The following is a 20557-nucleotide window of genomic DNA, read 5'->3' as shown; positions in this document are numbered from 1 at the left end:
CATACGGAGCTCCATCGCAGTCTTTAACACTGGTAGCATGCCGCGACAGCGTGGACGTGAACCGTATGTGCAGTTGATGGACTTTGAGCGAGGGCGTATAGTGGGCATGCGGGAGGCCGGGTGGACGTACCGCCGAATTGCTCAACACGTGGTGCGTGAGGTCCCCACAGTACATCGATGTTGTCGCCAGTGGTCGGCGGAAGGTGCACGTGCCCGTCGACCTGGGACCGGACCGCAGCGACGCACGGATGCACGCCAAGACCGTAGGATCCTACGCAGTGCCGTAGGGGACCGCACCGCCACTTCCCAGCAAATTAGGGACACTGTTGCTCCTGGGGTATCGGCGAGGACCATTCGCAACCGTCTCCATGAAGCTGGGCTACGGTCCCGCACACCGTTAGGCCGTCTTCCGCTCACGCCCCAACATCGTGCAGCCCGCCTCCAGTGGTGTCGCGACAGGCGTGAATGGAGGGACGAATGGAGACGTGTCGTCTTCAGCGATGAGAGTCGCTTCTGCCTTGGTGCCAATGATGGTCGTATGCGTGTTTGGCGCCGTGCAGGTGAGCTCCACAATCAGGACTGCATACGACCGAGGCACACAGGGCCAACACCCGGCATCATGGTGTGGGGAGCGATCTCCTACACTGGCCGTACACCACTGGTGATCGTCGAGGGGACACTGAATAGTGCACGGTACATCCAAACCGTCATCGAACCCATCGTTCTACCATTCCTAGACCGGCAAGGGAACTTGCTGTTCCAACAGGACAATGCACGTCCGCATGTATCCCGTGCCACCCAACGTGCTCTAGAAGGTGTAAGTCAACTACCCTGGCCAGCAAGATCTCCGGATCTGTCCCCCATTGAGCATGTTTGGGACTGGATGAAGCGTCGTCTCACGCGGTCTGCACGTCCAGCACGAACGCTGGTCCAACTGAGACGCCAGGTGGAAATGGCATGGCAAGCCGTTCCACAGGACTACATCCAGCATCTCTACGATCGTCTCCATGGGAGAATAGCAGCCTGCATTGCTGCGAAAGGTGGATATACACTGTACTAGTGCCGACATTGTGCATGCTCTGTTGCCTGTGTCTATGTGCCTGTGGTTCTGTCAGTGTGATCATGTGATGTATCTGACCCCAGGAATGTGTCAATAAAGTTTCCCCTTCCTGGGACAATGAATTCACGGTGTTCTTATTTCAATTTCCGTGAGTGTATTTATCTTTTCCTGGTTTTCCAACATCCCTACCACGTTCAAACTTTTGAAATTCCACGTTCCGTCTCGTTACAGGTTACACTTTCGTTGGCTATTGCATCTTTTTCTTACAGTTATCTCGCCATTGGCAGTGAGGTCCCAGAGATCCGAATGAGGAACTAATGCGAAATTTTCTACCAATGGAGAGATCATAATAACAGTTTTTCAGTTACAGGCCACGTGTCTTGAGGATAGACATTGCGTGTCTTTAATACTTCTTTCTATATTCTCATACCGTTGATCACTGCTAATTCCTCCGTCTCTTAGAGCAATCCCACCCCAAGTGCAAGTAGTCGAATGAAAGGGGGTAATTTAGAGAGAGCTAGAGTAGGATTAGAGACACTAGAAGTAATGGATGACTTTTTCTGTTTAGGCACCAAAATAAATGACGATGGCCGAAACAGAAACCACACTGTCAATAACAAGAAAACCGTTACCGAAAAAAGAGAAATATTTTAAAACTGAATGTAAATTTAAGTATTAGGAAATCTTTTCTGAAAGTGACAAGTCACCTGTTAGCTTCTGTTTCGGGTTCTTCAGCTGAAGTTTATTTCTGAAGGTATTTGTCTGTAGAATAGCTTTGTACGGAAAAGAAACGTGAACGATAAACAGTTCATACAAGAACAGAACAGAAGCTTTGAAATGTTTGAGAATAAGTGGAAAACTAAAGTCTTTGATCACAAATTTGTTCTCTCAAAACAATAACCCGTTTCAATCGTTACGATCATCATCAAATTGATTTCTCCCCTTAAACCTAGTAAACCAACTAAAAAAAAATTTTTGTGTCTTTTTCTAAATTTAAGGAGATAGATCAATCTGATGATGATTGTACCGAAAGCGGTTACTGAATTGTATAAACAAGCTTTCATTCAAACACTGTTTTGGTTTCCACGTATTCTTAAACATAGGATTTCTGTTACCTTCAAGGTTATCACGTCGCCCCTTCATCTTGAAATGAAATGCTGTTGAAGAATACTAGAGATTAGGTGAATGTATCGGACAACTTATGAAGTGCGAGGAAAAAATTGAACGAGGGCTAGTAAGATTCGCTCGCTGGTGGTTCCGTGCAAACATGTATCATCCATCCTGGAATCAAGAATCTCAAAGATTTTTACCTGTTTCGGTTATTGATAATGGCAAGATCACGGTCACGGGAATTCCAAGGCCATATCAAAATCTCTTCAGTAATTCCTCGGACTAGCACGGACATGCAAAAAGAAGCGAGCAGGGGACTTCAGTTCGTATAAGTAGATATACAAGATTTAATAAAATATTTTTTATTTACTAATTCAAACATGACTAAAACTTACATTTTACGTTTGCATGCAATGATATTTACCTATAAAGCTTTTGACACATGATGAATGCAGCGTATGCTCTAACGGATAAAAGACATTTTTGTGTAATATAGTTACAATTTAACAATTTTCAAATTTTTTACTCCGCCAGTGCTGTAAAACCTTTCTTCTTGCCAAATTTCATGTTTCTATTTCAACTGGAGGTACTATACAGATTTATTGAGTGAGTTTGCGACTATCAAAATTTGTGACATAAATTACAGTATCTGTTGATTACATTGACTTAGAAGCTTAAAATGTTTACACTGCCAAGGGACTGCAGTCATTATTATGTGACATTAAGTTTATGTATCAAGCTGTTCAAGATAAAAGGGTGTTTACACACGGTCAGGCGAACAGACAGATGGATGTTAAGTGACAAAAAATATTTTTTTCGTGTGTGTAATTACAAATTAACAATTTTCGGATTTTTCCTTTTACGTGTACTGAGAAAACTTCCTTCTTGCCCAATTTTATGATTCTTGGTCAACGGGAGATACCCTATAGATTTTAATGAGTATCAGATATGTGACATAAATAGCCGTATATTTTGATTGAGTTGACTTAAGAGCTTAAAATTTTTACACTGCCAAGGGACCATAGGCCTTAACATGTAACATAAATTTGAACTTTGTTACGTCTACCCGTTCCTGAAAAACATGGTTCTTAACAGTCGGACAGACAGACAGACCTACAGACTGGTTGAGAACAAAGCGATACGATAAGGGTTTCGGTTTTAAAGATTGAGGCACGTTTTCACTCAGGGGATTGGCTGATACGAGAAATTCTAAAACGACAAGAAATAGTTGCTTTGCTAATGGAGTGGAAGGAAGCGTTGGGGATAAAAACTGTAGGGGGAGACCAAGACTTGACTACCAGTGGTCAGGTTGAAATGGATGTGTATTCCGGTAGTTACGCAGAGGTGAAGAGGCTTTCAAGGGTTTGTCTAGCGTGGTGACGCAAATCAAACTAGTATTCGGACTGAAGATCACAACAACAACATATCCAGATAGTAAGTAAAGAACGACTGCTTTAATACCTGTTGCGTCCTGTAGTTGTCATCTTCTGTCTTCGCGCTCCCTACCGATGAATCGATGCGTAGGGAGCTACAATACGTTCCTGGACTCCTTACCTTAGTACAGCTTCTTGAAACTTCGTAAATAGGGTATTGTTGACGTTATCTTTAATCGTCTGTCAATTCAGGTTTTTTCTGCATCTCTGAGTCGCTCTTCCGCTAGGCAAGTAAATATATAATCATTTGCGTTGCCATTCTTAGTAGATATTTTTTATCCCCTGTTATTTGTATTTTGTAGATGTTCAGTACCCCTGTTGTCGTATTTAGTACGCGCCCTACTCACTTTGTCAACTGACTACATTTTCACAGTGAACCGTTGTCTGCTATCTGCTCATTCCTCGACTGAGCCTACGTATTGATTGATCCTATGTGTGTGTGAGCCATTTATATTCCCAGCTATTTGTATTATTGGATAGATTCCAAATATAGTGACAGTCGCTAACAGAACCTAAATTGTGCATGAATTTCATCTACATCAATCTATTTCAACAATATAACGATACTCCGAGCACGAAGATCACCAAGAACATAAACACAATTTGCTTTACTTTTTTGCTGTGCATTATTATTTCCTGACAAGTCACTGTAAAAGTACACACTAACAGTAAACCAGGTAGCATCCATAATAAATATTACCAAGTATTTATTGGGCTGCTTTCGTATCTCTCTGCCTGTTCGATACAAATATTGCAATTAATTTTAACAGTCACAGATTTGAAATTTTAAACATAGCTCAGAACAGGACGACAATGCAATATTAACTCGCTTTCTCGTCGGTCTGTTCGATAGGGGTGGCAGTGGGGGTGAAAAGATGGGCAACGCCTGACATATCAGCTATCCTGCAGCTACATCCACATATATACTCCACAAGCCACCGTATGGCTAATGGCAGAGGGCACCTTTTACCACTAAGGGTACCTTTTAGCACTATCAGTCATTTCCTTACATATTCCACTCGTAAATGGAGCAAGGAAAAAATGATTATCTATGCACCTCCGTACGAACCCTAATTTCTATTATCTTATCTCGGCAGTAGTTACAAAATGTTTGTTGGCGGCACTAGAATCGTCCCACAGTCAGCTTCAGATAATGGTTCTCCGCGTTTTCTCGTATGTTTCCCTCCAGGGACTCCTATTTGAGCTCACGAGGCTTTCCCATAATACTTGCGTGTTAATCGAACTTCTGGTGAGAAATGTAGCAGCACGCCCTTGAACTGCTTCGAATTCTTTCTTTAATCCGATCTCGTGGGGATCCCAAACACTCGAGCGGTACAGAAGAATGCGTCGCATTAGTTTTATATACTCGTTCTCCTTTACAGATGAGCTACACTTTCCTAAAATTCTCTCAATATATCGATGTCAACCATTCGTTTTCTCTAGTATAATTCTACTCGTTCCATTTCGTGTCGCTTTTTAGTGTAATACTTTCCTAAAATTCTCCCAATATATCGAAGTCGAACATTCGTTTTCTCTACTACAAACCTAATCATTCCATTTCATTTCGCTTTTCAGTTTAAGACCTAGTTAGTGAATGGACGTGATCGTGCCGTGCAGCGCACTGTAAACTGTACTAGAACATTACTGGATTGTTTTCCTATCCACACGCTTTGGTAGCAAAGAGAAAGGGGACGATGAGATGGATATCGCTTTCTTGTCTTTGTAGTTTATTTTGAGCTATATTCCCAATGAACGTAGAGGCTTGAAGTTTTAAATGTAGCGTAGAACTGGACGACAACGCAGTATTGCCCCGCTTTGTTCTCTGACGTTTGGTGGAAGGTACTTTTTTTTATCACTCCCATTTCCCTATTTTCCTGCTCACGTCGCTAATCGCTTGCGGGAAGAACAAGTGCTGGTAAGCCTCTGTATGAGCTCGAATCTCTCTAGTTTTTACCTTCGTGGTCTTTTCGAGAGATTTCCCCAGAAGGAACCAATATATTGGTTGAGTCAAGTGAATGAAATAAACGTGAACTTTACCATAAGTCTTTCATCAAAATGTTTGAAATCGGTTGAAAAGTTTTACTCACACGAGACTAAAAAGTAGAAAACAATTATTTAAATAAAAATGAATTTATCACGTTTTGAAGTCGAACTAATAACGTAAAAGAATTTCTCCTAGCAGCATGCAGATTCCTAACTCCATACAGATGGTCCCGAAAACATGTGAATGTGTGTTCTTAACAGCTATGAAAAACTTGACTCGCCCATCAGTACATAATTGATGTATGAATAATTCACATCCTTACTATTATACTGCTTACTAACTGATGCATGAATAGCTTACTTCTTTACTATTAACCATTGCGAACGCTCCGCACTTTTCGTTTTAATTTTTGTAAGTGCTTTCATAGCTATCAAAAATTCACCATCTGAAATTTTCAGGACTATCTGTATGGAGTTAGGGATTTGTGTGGGGCTAGGAGAAATTATTTTGTACTACGCAGGCAGATTTAAAACCGTGAGATATCAAAAATTCATTTTTATTTAAATAGTTATTTACTTCTGTGGCTACATGTACATCCCTATCCATACTCTGAAAACCACTGCGAAATGCATGACAGAGGATACCTTTTATTGTGCTAAATTTTAGGATCCTTTTCCGTCCCATTCACTCTTGGAGCATTTTAATTTGTATAATCTTGTCTTCTTGGTCCTACAGGAGAGATACGAATAAGACTGCAGTACACTCCCGTATTCCTCGCTTACTACTACTTTTTGAAACGTTGTAAGAACACTTTCTGGGACAACTGGCTTTCAACCACTTGAGATTTTTGAAGCGCTTCGATGAAGCTTTCCTCAGAGTCAAACAAACATGTTATCATTCGATTTATCCGTCACTCTATACATTTATTTCACGTTATACTTATTTTCTTTGGTCCCAAAAACTTGAACAGTACTCTAGAAAGAGTACCTTGTAAGCTATCTTCCTTGTAATGTTGCTGGCATTTCTTAGCATTCAGACAGTGAGACGAAGTTTACCACCTGCTTTGCCTACGTCTGCGTTTCCGTGACCACTCCACTTCATATCCTCTTAAATGTTTACAAGACACTTACAGTATATAGCATGGGCGCATAGAGTCGTAACTCACTGATATTGTAGTCACAGCACATTAAGTTTTCGTGTTTTGTTAGGTACCCAATCTTATAATTTCACACATTTACATCAAATTACCGTGTCACTTAATAATAATGTCGTGTGGCTAGGGCCTCCCGGCGGGTGGACCTGATCGCCTGGTGCAAGTCTTTCGAGTTGACGCCACTTAGACGACTTTTGCGTCGATGGGAATGAAATGATGATGATTAGGACAACACAACACCCAGTCCCTGCGCGGAGAAAATCTCCGACCCAGCCGGGAATCGACCCCGGGCCCTTAGGATTAACAGTCCATCCCGCTGACCGCTCAGCTACCGGGAGCGGACGACCGTGTCAATTGAAAGAGTCTGACGTTTCTATTTTATGCCAAGGCGTGCTATAGCAACCGACAGTTAATGCTGAGTTGCTCATCTAAACAACATCTCATACGAGCAAATCAGCTGCCACTTTACCTACGCTTAGTGGTACCATTGGTGTCTAGGCTATGCACAGCTCTCGATGTTATCGTAGGGTCGAGCCGCGCACGTTTACTTTCATGCCCTGTAGCTAATTAGCAGCAAGTAATAAACCTTAGCTGTGATCCAGCAGACATAAAGTCTATGCATTGGCTAGAACTGCGAGTTAATAAAATGCAAAGAAATACAAAATAAAAGTTAAACGGATAATTTAATAACAAGGGTTCTATTCTAACACCTGTAACTGATTTAGAGTACAGGCAAGTACGTTTAACAATGTTTATTCAAGAAAGGATATCTCAAATAAACGGAAGTGATCCTACGATATTCAGTTAAAATACAGATAGAAAATACCTCACAAAATACAGTAAAGTTACTTCGAGAGCGTTACGAGAATGTAGCAAAATCCCCAAACTAAATTGTGGTCAAAGATGATCCCCAAGCTAAATAGACGTCAAAGATGCGTAAAAAATAAGTCCATTCTGTAAACGCAATACACGAAATATTCACCAGCCCAAACAGTTCAGAGTTCAGTATGATGATTTACAAGTTAACGCATGCAATAGAAAGAATTGTAACTCATACTGTGATTACCCTCAGTTCCGTAATATAAGAAGAGAATGTTATGATTCCTACTTTGGAGCACATACACATCTCTCGAAATATGAAGTTCCTTCAGAAGCATGGTATTGGCCGTTCACTGCCCCAAGTCTATTCCCCACTGCATCAAAAACCACGTGACACCACATGCATGTCTGCCTCCTTCCAGAACTACCAACCATGTGTCCACAATCGTTCCCTTGATCTGTTCATTCGAAATGTCACAGTCTCCATTTGACTCCCGCGGTGTTCTGCTTCTGTCTGCTTTTCATTGCCTGAAGGCCGTCCCCACCAAAAAGAAATCGTTCCTACCTTCTACAGACATACACTCCTGGAAATTGAAATAAGAGCACCGTGAATTCATTGTCCCAGGAAGGGGAAACTTTATTGACACATTCCTGGGGTCAGATACATCACATGATCACACTGACAGAACCACAGGCACATAGACACAGGCAACAGAGCATGCACAATGTCGGCACTAGTACAGTGTATATCCACCTTTCGCAGCAATGCAGGCTGCTATTCTCCCATGGAGACGATCGTAGAGATGCTGGATGTAGTCCTGTGGAACGGCTTGCCATGCCATTTCCACCTGGCGCCTCAGTTGGACCAGCGTTCGTGCTGGACGTGCAGACCGCGTGAGACGACGCTTCATCCAGTCCCAAACATGCTCAATGGGGCACAGATCCCGAGATCTTGGTGGCCAGGGTTGTTGACTTACACCTTCTAGAGCACGTTGGGTGGCACGGGATACATGCGGACGTGCATTGTCCTGTTGGAACAGCAAGTTCCCTTGCCGGTCTAGGAATGGTACAACGATGGGTTCGATGACGGTTTGGATGTACCGTGCACTATTCAGTGTCCCCTCGACGATCACCAGTGGTGTACGGCCAGTGTAGGAGATCGCTCCCCACACCATGATGCCGGGTGTTGGCCCTGTGTGCCTCGGTCGTATGCAGTCCTGATTGTGGCGCTCACCTGCACGGCGCCAAACACGCATACGACCATCATTGGCACCAAGGCAGAAGCGACTCTCATCGCTGAAGACGACACGTCTCCATTCGTCCCTCCATTCACGCCTGTCGCGACACCACTGGAGGCGGGCTGCACGATGTTGGGGCGTGAGCGGAAGACGGCCTAACGGTGTGCGGGACCGTAGCCCGGCTTCATGGAGACGGTTGCGAATGGTCCTCGCCGATACCCCAGGAGCAACAGTGTCCCTAATTTGCTGGGAAGTGGCGGTGCGGTCCCTTACGGCACTGTGTAGGATCCTACGGTCTTGGCGTGCATCCGTGCGTCGCTGCGGTCCGGTCCCAGGTCGACGGGCACGTGCACCTTCCGCCGACCACTGGCGACAACATCGATGTACTGTGGAGACCTCACGCCCCACGTGTTGAGCAATTCGGCGGTACGTCCACCCGGCCTCCCGCATGCCTACTATACGCCCTCGCTCAAAGTCCGTCAACTGCACATACGGTTCACGTCCACGCTGTCGCGGCATGCTACCAGTGTTAAAGACTGCGATGGAGCTCCGTATGCCACGGCAAACTGGCTGACACTGACGGCGGCGGTGCACAAATGCTGCGCAGCTAGCGCCATTCGACGGCCAACACCGCGGTTCCTGGTATGTCCGCTGTGCCGTGCGCGTGATCATTGCTTGTACAGCCCTCTCGCAGTGTCCGGAGCAAGTATGGTGGGTCTGACACACCGGTGTCAATGTGTTCTTTTTTCCATTTCCAGGAGTGTAGTTTTCACTTAACATGACCACTTCCCAGACTAAACTATTACAATAATATTTAAACAAATAAATATTCTACACTTTCAGTCGCACTCAGTCCATTCACAATAAATACAAACATAGGTTTTTCCATAAACAAATAAGCCAGCTAAATAAATAAGCCAGAATTCTTGCACAAGTTCACTTATGATAAATGTCAGAAGATTAGCGTTAAATATTGTTTAAATAATTATTTAGGCCGACGTTTCACAAGCGTCATTTGGCACTTTTTTACAAAGTTGGTGTCAGCTAACACATTCCATTGAGCACCTTTCAAACTGCCATGATTTAGTGATATCAATTGTAATTAATATTTAAATAAAGTTACTGGCAAAATTGTAAACTGTTAATTAAATAGATAGAAAAGTGTGACAAAATGTGAGGTATTCATGCTGCACTCAGTAGCTGTGTAATTGTGGATTATATGATGTTCTGACAAACATTTGAATAATAAAAAAGAGGTAAAAGATGTCACAACTCGATAAATAAAACAGATACAGGTGAGTGACTTTCAGGGATGAGAATTATAGTGCATTGCTATCATCTGAGATATAATATGTTGAAATGGCCTGAAGCGTTTAAAAGTTGTTAATTCAAAGGTTCTCTGTAAAATGTTTATTCGCTTTGAAATATAATTTCTGTAGTTTTAAAGATATTGACTTACTGATATGCCATGGATGCGCCTCATTTTCTTAAGATTACAGATGTACTCAAATTTGCTTTAATACTTTTAAATTATTATAGATTCTCAGAGAGCTGTAAGAAGCCATCTTTCAGCTTGCCTGACACTCCGCTGTTTTTGGTGCATCTCTTGCACAAAAGCCATCCTTTCAATAGCCATCCAAATTTGCAGCTTTGGGACTCAGCCATTTTCGGAGCCGCTGTGCGTCTTTGTACTTGGACTCGCCCGTAACGGTGGTACAGGCATTAATGTAAATCAACATTATCAAGGATCCAAGTGCACTCCACTTCGGCACACACGAAATTACTTCAATGTCTGTGGATGACTCTCCATCGAAGAGAACACGCTACGTCCTCCCAACCAAGAAATTTTCAGTTTAGTCACTAGTCGTATGATATCCCATATAATTACAGATAACTGTACAGTTTTTAACGAACGTTTGTGTTGTACTGAGTCAGTTGCCTTTCGGCAGCCAAAAATTGTTAGTTTTCAATTCAATAAACTTTACCAACAACCTACACTTTAAGATATCTTATTCGGAAAGCAAACAGTTTCGGTAATTCATTTTGCAATCTTCAGGCCCCACATGCTTTTTTCAAATCAACGAACTTATCATACAGCGCCATAAAACTGGATATCGTGCAGCTGATTCACACTAAAGTTGACAGCAATTCAACTCGTACAAATCAGTGGCACAAAGATTACAAATCAAGATATGGCGCTATGCGATAAGTTCGTTGATTTGATAAAAGCGTCCGAAAGTGGTTGCTTCCAGAATAAAATAAAATATCTTGAAGTGTGCGGCTGTTGGTAAAGTTTATTAAATTGAAAACTACGTACCAGCCGATGTCCTCTGGCCGCAATGGACCAACAGAGATTGAAAATTATTACGTCCACCTAATTATTTTGATCCGTCGCTTTCACTATCTCACGTGAAAAATGGTAGCCGTGGTTGCTGGTATGAAAGAGGTTATGTTGTCGACAAAACTCATTATGTTTGAGCTCAGATTATGTTCAAAGATTCTACAAAAGATTGATATCAAAGATAGTAGACGGTAGCTCCGTGTATCACTTCTACTATCCTTCTTGTAGACGGAGACAAAGAGAACTATGTTTTTATTACAAGAGGGATTGACAACAGAAATTAGTGTTCCTTCCGTAGCACAGTGCATGGCATTTAAATTTCCTAGCTGACACAGACTAATTGAAGACTGTCACGGAAATGAAATTGCGCTTAAAAAGTGGAATCGCCTTAATGTTTTCCTTCAACGATGTCACGAAATTTTCTTTGTTTTGAATTTCAAAACTTTTTTGTGTATTAAATTTTCTCATATTTCTGTAAGACACGTACGGTAGTAGTCTGTAGTTGTGAACTTACGTACTGTTAGCATTTTCAATCATAGTTCTTCAAAATAGCCTGTAGCTTACAGCTACTTTGCCAATAGCCACTTAAAGTAACTGATATATATGCCTGGACATAAAGGATAATTGAAAATATAGTCTAAGCTCGTACTGTTACTTCATTGAACCGTACATGATATGTGAATCTTGCAGTTCACATTTGTTTCGCAGCACTAGTGCCCTTCTGTAGCTGCATCTATGCTACTAGTGGAAAATTGACGATTTTCATAGGTTAAATAAGTTTATTTGCATTCTCTTCATCTGACCGTTTAAGAATTTTGTCATCCGATGTGTTGTGCTTAAATTATAATGTAAAATTGCATATTGTGTAATAGGTAGTCTTGTGCCAGTAGTAAACACTGTCTGAAATCAGGTAATGCTCGCGATAAGTAGTGAATTAAACTTACATTTTATGGTGAATAGATTAATTAACTCATTCTTCAATTAAGCAGTTGCTGAGTTCTTGTATTAGGTGGACATATCTAACTTCTTACGTTGTATCATACACCTGTAGCTTAACTGTACGCCTAATTTAGCGACTTAGTTTAATTTTAAAGTTGCGCTTAGAAAGTGGAATCGCATTAATCTTTTCCTGTGTTGCAAAGCGTGTTAAGTGTAGATGTTGCCATATATGAAGACAGACAGGAAGTAGTGTAAGAGGATTGTGGTTTGGAATTCCATTGGGGCGAGAGAGAGGGAGAATCGCTGAGAATAAGACAAAAATTTGCGAGCTTCAGGTGGAAGTGGAAAAGAACAATGGACCCGGGTAAAAATAATAAGCAGTGGCCCGAAGTTTTGTATTTACAGTATCTAATACATTTGACTTGTTACCGGAAGTTCTTGAGGAGGAACCTTATCCAACTATCACTGTAGGGTGCAATAGACTTTTAGCAATGAAACCAAGCGCATGTAAGTAAATTAAAAGAAAGAAGGGTCTCGCTGCTATGTAGTACCCAAGGCAGGGTTGTAAACCACAAGGTACAATACAAGTTGAGATCAGGGTACCAGGTCACAAGTGTTGTGAAGACAAACTTTATTAGCGATATGCCGAAAGATAAACTCTTGTAAGGAGAAATTTGCAGCGCCAATATACTGTGTAATACTTTGTCCCAATTTGTTGAAAGATCGTCTTTTATAACTGCCTGTGTAGTTTGATCATACTGTTAATACTAGTAACAAATGTCCTTCCTTGTTGGAGGTGAAATGTTATAGTAATGTCAAAATGCATGCTCCAACGCAGATGTCGAGAAATTTAAGTGAAAGCGCTACCTTGGTAGACAAATTCCCTTTCGGCCATTCACGTTCAGATTTCTGTCGCTTCCCCAAATCTATTAAGCGAATGATATGATGGTTCCTTTGCCCAGTTCGAACCTGAGGGCCATCTGTAATGACAGCGTCATCAACGGAACGTTTAACTATTGACATTCTTCCCAAACTGAATTCATTTTTAAACTCACTACACCATATAACCTTGTGTCCAAAAATACCCATCTTCCCAACAACTGACGCGGTGCGTTTGTTCCACTCTAGCTGTGGAATGCTCATGAGCACACTAAGGATATTACTTCAGAACGCACAGTTTCAGATGATATATGGCTCGTTAATACTCAGTTTACAGTTCAATAGCTATAATCATCTGTCAGCAAGTCTGCCATCTGAAACAAACTATTTTCCGCCGTACCAACCAAAACAAAATTGATTTTACCAAATGTATGTAATGCAATTCAAACGGAAGAATGTGGCATACAATAGTATATTTACAAAATTGGAAATAATTATTTCCAATCTTGAAGATTATGCATCATACGTTAAACCCAGGTGAGCTTCCCAGAAATTGTTATTTCCCTTATTCCTGATAGCTTAACATACCTTGTTCCTAGCCAAGAGGACGATTAGTGAAAGAAAATTTACTTAAGCGTTCTTTAACTTTTATTAATTCAAACTTCTTTCTAATCTTACTGGTGCCAGTAGCTAGAACTGTGCATTACATTTTCTTTTAAACTATTTCTAGTGTATCCCCCTCCCCCCAAACTTTGGCCGTAGACAATTACTTTCTCTCGATTATTGTAAGTTCATTGTAAGCCTATCATCAGAATTATTAAAATTATGACAAAAGAATCACTACCTTCTGTTAGTTTGACTTCACAAGGAAAAAGTAAAGGTAAATAAATCAGATTTAAAACAATAATAACTTTATTGTCGTTTAATTTATTTACAAAAAATTATCAAAATTTGACACTTAACATTATATTAGATTAACAGTCTTCAGTTACAATAGAACTATTTCGTACTTGCATTGGACAAATAGAAATTCATTACGTTTAATAGCTACTAGCAGCATGATGTGTCTTGTATGAGCTGTAATAATTAGAACATATGCCCAAAACACTTAAAGCTATGGAGCATAATAGTCCACTTAAATTTACACTTAAAGGTTAATTGTACAAATTCCTTGCAGGTGACAATAATAAATACGTTATTTGAGCAAAACTGTCACTATGAAAGCATGAAATGCACAGAACGCTCTCTTTCAGCAATCTGTTTTTCGGCAGTGATGGAAGTGCGTTTAATAATTAGCACAAACGAATAAATTACTTGTTTCGTTGGGAATGGTGAGTCTGTGACAGGCCTGGAAATTTGTGGTCTACCAGTTGAGGACGCCAGGCACGTACTTGTCGATGAGGCTCTGGTAGTATGGCTTCAGCTTCTCAATGTCGGGCATCTCGTCGCTCTTCGAGTAGAGGTCGTATTTGCTGCAAAGGAAAAGATTAATTTTAAAAATGCTGTTGTAAAGCATTTTAATTAGATTCTGTAAATCTACTGTCACAGAAGGTAATAAACCGTGTGAAGGGAGTTTTGTGTCTTGAACACCTACCGAAATACAATTTTATGAAAGATAGCAGTCAGATATTTTGATGCGCCATCACTGAAGGAAGGTGTGTAGTAGCTTGCAGCATAAACATATTATTTCCACCAAGGCAGCTGCCTTATCTTCAAGATTCGATGCAGCAATACAAGAGAAGAATACCAGACCAAAATGGTCGTTTTCAAACGATAGAAAGCAATAACTGAGCATTATCGTCGAAATACTTTCAGATTATTAGCTGCCATATTGTACTGATCGATGTGGTATTTCACTGGACATGAGTTCCGCAGAACGGTACTTCAAGCCCCAACCACAAAACATAATGTGTGTTCACGTTCGGAGTATGGTGTTATAATTTATATAATAAGAAAATCCGCTTCAGTGCCAGTAAAACCTTATTTATTGCGCGACCGGTTTCGAAGCCTCAACTTTTGTCTTCAGGTGCCACCAAGTAATTATGGGAAAATAAACGTGTGGCAATCGGGCCAGTCAGTCATAGGGGTTGTGGGATGTGAGGGTGCGGGTGTCATAACCATACCAAACAAAAGCCTCAAGGACCAGCAACCAGAGCGCCCGTCTGGACAGCACGATACGCAAGTTAATGTTACTTTGTGGCACCTGAAGACGAAGTTTTAGGTTTAGAAAGCGGTCGTGCAATAAATAAATTACTGGCAACTGAAGCGAATTTCTTTGTTGTATAAATATGTTCCTCAGTTTCCGATGTTCGCCTGACCAAATATTTTTTGTTATAATGTGTGACAATCATCAAGGTATTTCGATGCAAAGTGGCACTCACCCTCAGAACGCTACATTTCGAAAGAACATTTAAACTCGTGCTCAGTAAGTAACTTGATAACCCTTAAAAAGGGCATTTAGGCTGAAAGCAAGACGCGTGATTGTAAAACAAACTGAATTTGCCAGGGACAGTAGCAGCCTTGACACAAGTAATCCGATAACTTCCAATTTAATATATGGTTGCGTTATACCATTCAAGAAACCGTGTCTATTTTTTTTCGGTGTATACTTCAAGTAATTGGTAGTGTACAGTGTGATTAACACGTTTCTTCCTCACACTTACTTGAACTCTAGGACCCATTTCAGGGTTTCCATGTCTTCCTCGTTGCAGAGGTGCATGTAGTCACCAGACGAGTGCCACGGGTAGAAGGAGTGGAAGCGGATGATCTTGTGGCCCATCTCCGGCAGTTTGGAGCCGTTGTGCTTCAGCAGGCGGTAGACGTACTCGTCGTGTCCCCAGGCCATCAGCACGTTGTCCAGGCCGCAGTTGGGAGTGTACATTCCGTACTTCGTACTGTAAGATTACAATGTTTTCTAAGTTTGTTTCGCACTATAAGCGTTTCATACTGCGTGAACAAGTGACTAGTTTCTCGACGGAAAAGAAACGTCACAATGACAATAAAATTCCTCTATTTTTGCATGAATGTTTCCTTACTTGTACTTGGGGTTGTAGGTGTCCGGGTTGTCGTGGAAAGTTGTGTTTCTGTAGACAATGGAGTCGGCCCAAGCGCAGCCAACAGGGAAAGTGTCTCCAGTGACAGCCCACTGAGGCTCGTCGTAGAACGCCATTATCTGGAACAATAGGTTTACTTCATCATTCATGTCTCCTGAATCAGTACTTCACTGTCATTGCATTAATAACCCTTATTAAATTTTACTGAGCGGCACGAATCATGTTTTATGCAAACGAGTCGCACGTGCAAATTATGCAAAACAGGATCCATTAGTACAGAAAATTCTTTCTCATGTTACCTACATTTTAAGAAATATTGTTGAACACGCTACGTTTCATCTCGTCTCGAACAAAAGTCTAGTGGAATCGGATTGTGTCTGTCCTTGAGGTCAGAATATTTCCTCTAATATGTAGATAAATATGCAAATTGTTGGCATAGATGTCACGCAGATTTTACAGTGAATTATACAGCGTGTAACGGGTATAACTGCAGATACTTTTATATGTGATAGCTTAATATTTTCACACGTTAGTGTGTTGGTTGTTTTTACTCTTCGTCAATCAGTCTTCCCACATTATTCACTAGCTGACGTTTCCTGAACGATAATAACTGCACCACCAAATTGACCAAGCCTGCTCGTATAGACTATCCGTTTTTCGTCCACTTGTCACAGTTCAACACCTGACCTACTGCCCAGCGGAAATTAAGTATTAAAGACTTCCCATTGTCACATATACCTTGGAGGTTCTAACCAACCTAAAACATACTACTCCTAATAATTATAATTATTAGTCTACAAGTGACGTAAATACTAATATAATATTGTTCAATATTCCGTCCTCAATCACCAAAGGAAATGTTTGCTCTTATAGCTGTTACGGCCTTTATAATAATATACAGTGCTCCCACCAGTATTTTTGCAAGAAAATTTTCGTTATGACTGGTATTTAAATAATAAGTAAACGGATCCTTTCATTTTAATTCATTCAACCTTGAGTACTTGGTGATACATTGTCTGTTGTACTAACCAAACGTAACAGTCTTTTTTCTTCCTTCAACAAAGCTGTACCTTAATTTGACATGGATTTCGGGTCGTAAGTCCCTTTCTAAGTTCACAAGCGACTGCCATCTTTGAAATTAGTTGTGATAGTGTCCCAACCAGTATTTTCAGTTGTGATTGTTATTTAAGTAACAAAAACGGATCCTTTCATTTTAATTCATTCAACTACTTGGTGAGACATTCTATATTGTGCTAACCAAATGTAACAGTCTTTTGCCTTGTTTCAACAAAGTTTCACATTCGTGTGACATGGATTTCGTGTTGTGAGTCCCTTTCCAAGTTCAAAAGTGGCTACCATCTTTGGAATTAGCTCTGTACTACAAAATGGGCTTGCAACCTGAAACTTATGTCTTACGAGAATAAACTTTTGTCAAGCAAGACAAAAGAAAGTGTGTCGTTTACTTCATTCAAAATGTATCTATTAATCATTTCATCTGTAGAAAGGACCTCCAGAATGCAATAATTCCTCTTGACGAAGACCAGTTTGTTGTGTTTGTGTGAGCTCACCTTGCCCATGTCATGAAGCAGTCCTGTCAGCTGGAGCCAGTCACAGTCCGGGTGGTCCTCGCGAATGCGCTCCGCTGTCTGAAAGGCGTGCACGATGTTGGGCACGTCGACGTCGGGGTCACTCTGGTCCAGCATGCCGCTCAGCCTCTCCAGCGTGTCCATGATGGGCGCGCGGAACTTGTCGAACTTCAGCCACTTGGCATGCTGTTCTGTAAGACAGGCGACATGTTCGTAAGAGTAAGAGCACGGCAACCAGCAATCAGGAATAATTCGCAGCAACTCTGGTTGCGCAGAGCGGACTTACTCTTGACGAAGTCGACGGTCTGGTACTTGTGCATGTCGTAGTAGAGCTTGCGGACTCGTTCCTTGATGGGGTCCGTGTCGTCGATAGTGTAGTCCCTGAACTGGGCGATCGGTTTCCCCGCGTGGATGGGTTCCGGGCGCAGGATCTCCGAAGGGTCGATCAGAGGACGGTTCTGGAAAAATATTATTACATTGCAACTTACAGACCTGCTCAGCACAGTGCAAGATTATTAAAGTAGTGGCATTCAGTACAAGGTGAGCTCAAATTTCGAACATGTCATCCATATAGAATGTGAACGCGAGTGTATGGCCTTTGAAAACGACAAGACCTATCATTCCTCCACTCTTCCCTGTCCTGTCTGCCACCAGTACCTGTGGATCAACAAAGAAATTTACGATTCAGCGACCCGTTGATGATGGAGTCCCTAGACACTGATAACTTCTCGGGTTAGAGAAGCAGAGGAGGCTAAAGCGATTTGGGAAACGAAGGATAAACGGATGTCGAGCTTGCAAACCACAAGACCGAAAAATTCTTAACGATGTTATTAGCATCTCATTATCCAGTAGCCAAGCAGACCTTTGCAGTGTCTACTTGCCTAATGACCCGTTTAAAACCGCTCACATGAAATCTTGTCAACTGTTCACTCTACAGCGCTACTCTTAACCCCTTTTTAACTATTCTCATTATTGAAATCGTAGACTTGCTATCCCTAGACTTTATTTCCGACACGATGATCTAAAAGTATTCGTAGAGAGAGACATTCCTGTCGACATCGTTGAACGCTTCTCTACATTTCTCAACAATTTCTGCGAGCGTATGTCCTGAAACAGTATCTGAGCAACAACGAAAGGCGATTAACACGTAAATTTTCTCGTCTTCTAACTCTCTGCCTTACATGTTTTCAAGTAATAAAAACACTCAAAAACCGTAAAACTATAACAGTGCTTGGCTAGACGATAGTGAAGGCCTTACGACAGGTAGCTACAACAACAATGCGAGAAATACTTCGTTCCGGCTACAAAGTGTGGTTTTGTGCTAAGTACCCCATCCCTGATTCGTTAAATGAAAATTATTGCCGCTGGATACGCCACTCTAATTACTTTACATATTCCCCGCTGTTGTGCCATGATCGAATGGATTTCTTAGAAAAACTAAACCATTCTTCCCTACCTACAGAGGAAATTCTCCAAAGGGGTTGTAGCTTATGTGCAGGTATCATTTACACTTTGGCTCGCTTCTGAAAACCGTGGCATTTCCAGCCGCGAAGGTTTATACAAACCATACCTTCAAGATCGACAGTACAGATCAGTCAGACACAAATATCGTCAAGTATGTGGGTTCAAAAATCACAACCGACGACTCACTCGTTGACGAAAACACAAACCGTGTCAGCAATGTATTTCGTATAAGGCGGACTGGTGTGCCATGTGGTAATAAGACCCCAGACCAACTCAGGTCAAAATTATTCCCCTCTGCTGTCCGCCCTGTTGCCTGGGACACGGTGCAGAATGTTGGGCGACAACAAAGGAAGTAAACCAACGACGTTCTGCACTGAGAACCAAATTTATTCGGTGAATCCCTGGCCTGATAATTCTGAATCGCATGACCTATGATAAATTCGCATCTGGTACCTATCTTTGAGAAACTGAGGGAACGACGTCTACACTGGAACGGACGAATACTTCGAGAAGAACAGGAAACAACTGCAAATCGCGGGATTTCTTTGAAAGTATACGGTAAACGACCTGTTGGGCGATCGAGTCAACGATGACCGGATACCTCCCACAGCAAGTCTCCAGCCTAACCTAGCACATTACGCGCTCAGTGGAGACACAGAGCCTGATGAGCGACCACCCTACATAGCAGAAATAACACTGAGAAAGAAGAGGAATGAATATGTCAGTCAGCAGCGCAATACTATGAAACTTCCTTAACAGATTAAAACTGAGTGCTGGTCGGCGTTCGAACTCGGCGCCTCGACTTTCTGAGGCAGTGCTCTTTCTGACGGAGCGACACCTGATAGTTGGGTCTGTAAGAGAGTTGCCTGTTAACGGTCTGTGGGTTCGAATCCCCGGCCAGCAGAGACTTTAAGCCATCATAAGTTCCGTTAATGAACTGGCAGCAGACAGCGGCAGCATTAGCAGCAGTGGCGGCAGCAGATATTCACCATGACTTTGGCAGACGTCATGGTGCTGGTCGATGTGATGCTACGAGCTCTCGAGACGTCGCGACGCTGTGCCGTGGCCACTGGGCCGGCCCAATATATAGGGGACGCCGTTATCTGCCGCACAGCGGCGTCCGCACGTGATGTCGTCAGCCCGTCTCGTGACGTTCGCGCGAGCTCGACACACTCCCTCGTTTCCTGCGACCTCTGGCACAGTTACGAGTCCCACAGTACAATATTGCAGAACTTGTTTTCATGTTTGTTTCGCTAACGTTGCTGTTCCTCTCCTACGACCTTGAAAGGTCCACTAGGACACTCCAGTGGACAAAGGAGACGTCCATTACTATGTAAGGTATGTATGGGGGAGGAGGTGGGTCGAGCATAATCTCACCCAAGCGCACGTAACCTTTTCCGCAAGAAACAGTGTAAAACTGCGATACAACTGGATTAAATTAAGTAAAACATGTTGCTCCACAAAAATGGCTAAATCCTACACAATAAAATTAATGGCG

General features: G+C 42.0%; 1 protein-coding gene across 1 annotated transcript in view; it reads right to left on the bottom strand.

Annotated features, from left to right (window-relative positions):
- The window catches only part of LOC126416596 (inositol oxygenase-like), a 43111-nt gene extending 22985 nt beyond the window's left edge, over positions 1–20126 (bottom strand). Inside the window, exon 1 of the mRNA XM_050084348.1 lies at positions 20049–20126. Within this exon, the coding sequence (XP_049940305.1) occupies positions 20049–20069 (21 nt within the window). The 5' untranslated portion in view covers positions 20070–20126. The remainder of the gene's footprint in view (positions 1–20048) is intronic.
- Positions 20127–20557: the final 431 nt, after the last annotated feature.

Source organism: Schistocerca serialis, chromosome 8, assembly GCF_023864345.2.
Source record: "Schistocerca serialis cubense isolate TAMUIC-IGC-003099 chromosome 8, iqSchSeri2.2, whole genome shotgun sequence".
In the NCBI taxonomy this organism is placed as follows: domain Eukaryota; kingdom Metazoa; phylum Arthropoda; class Insecta; order Orthoptera; family Acrididae; genus Schistocerca; species Schistocerca serialis.
The sequence above is the reverse complement of the archived record's forward strand: the minus strand, read 5'-3'. Positions and strand labels throughout refer to the sequence as shown.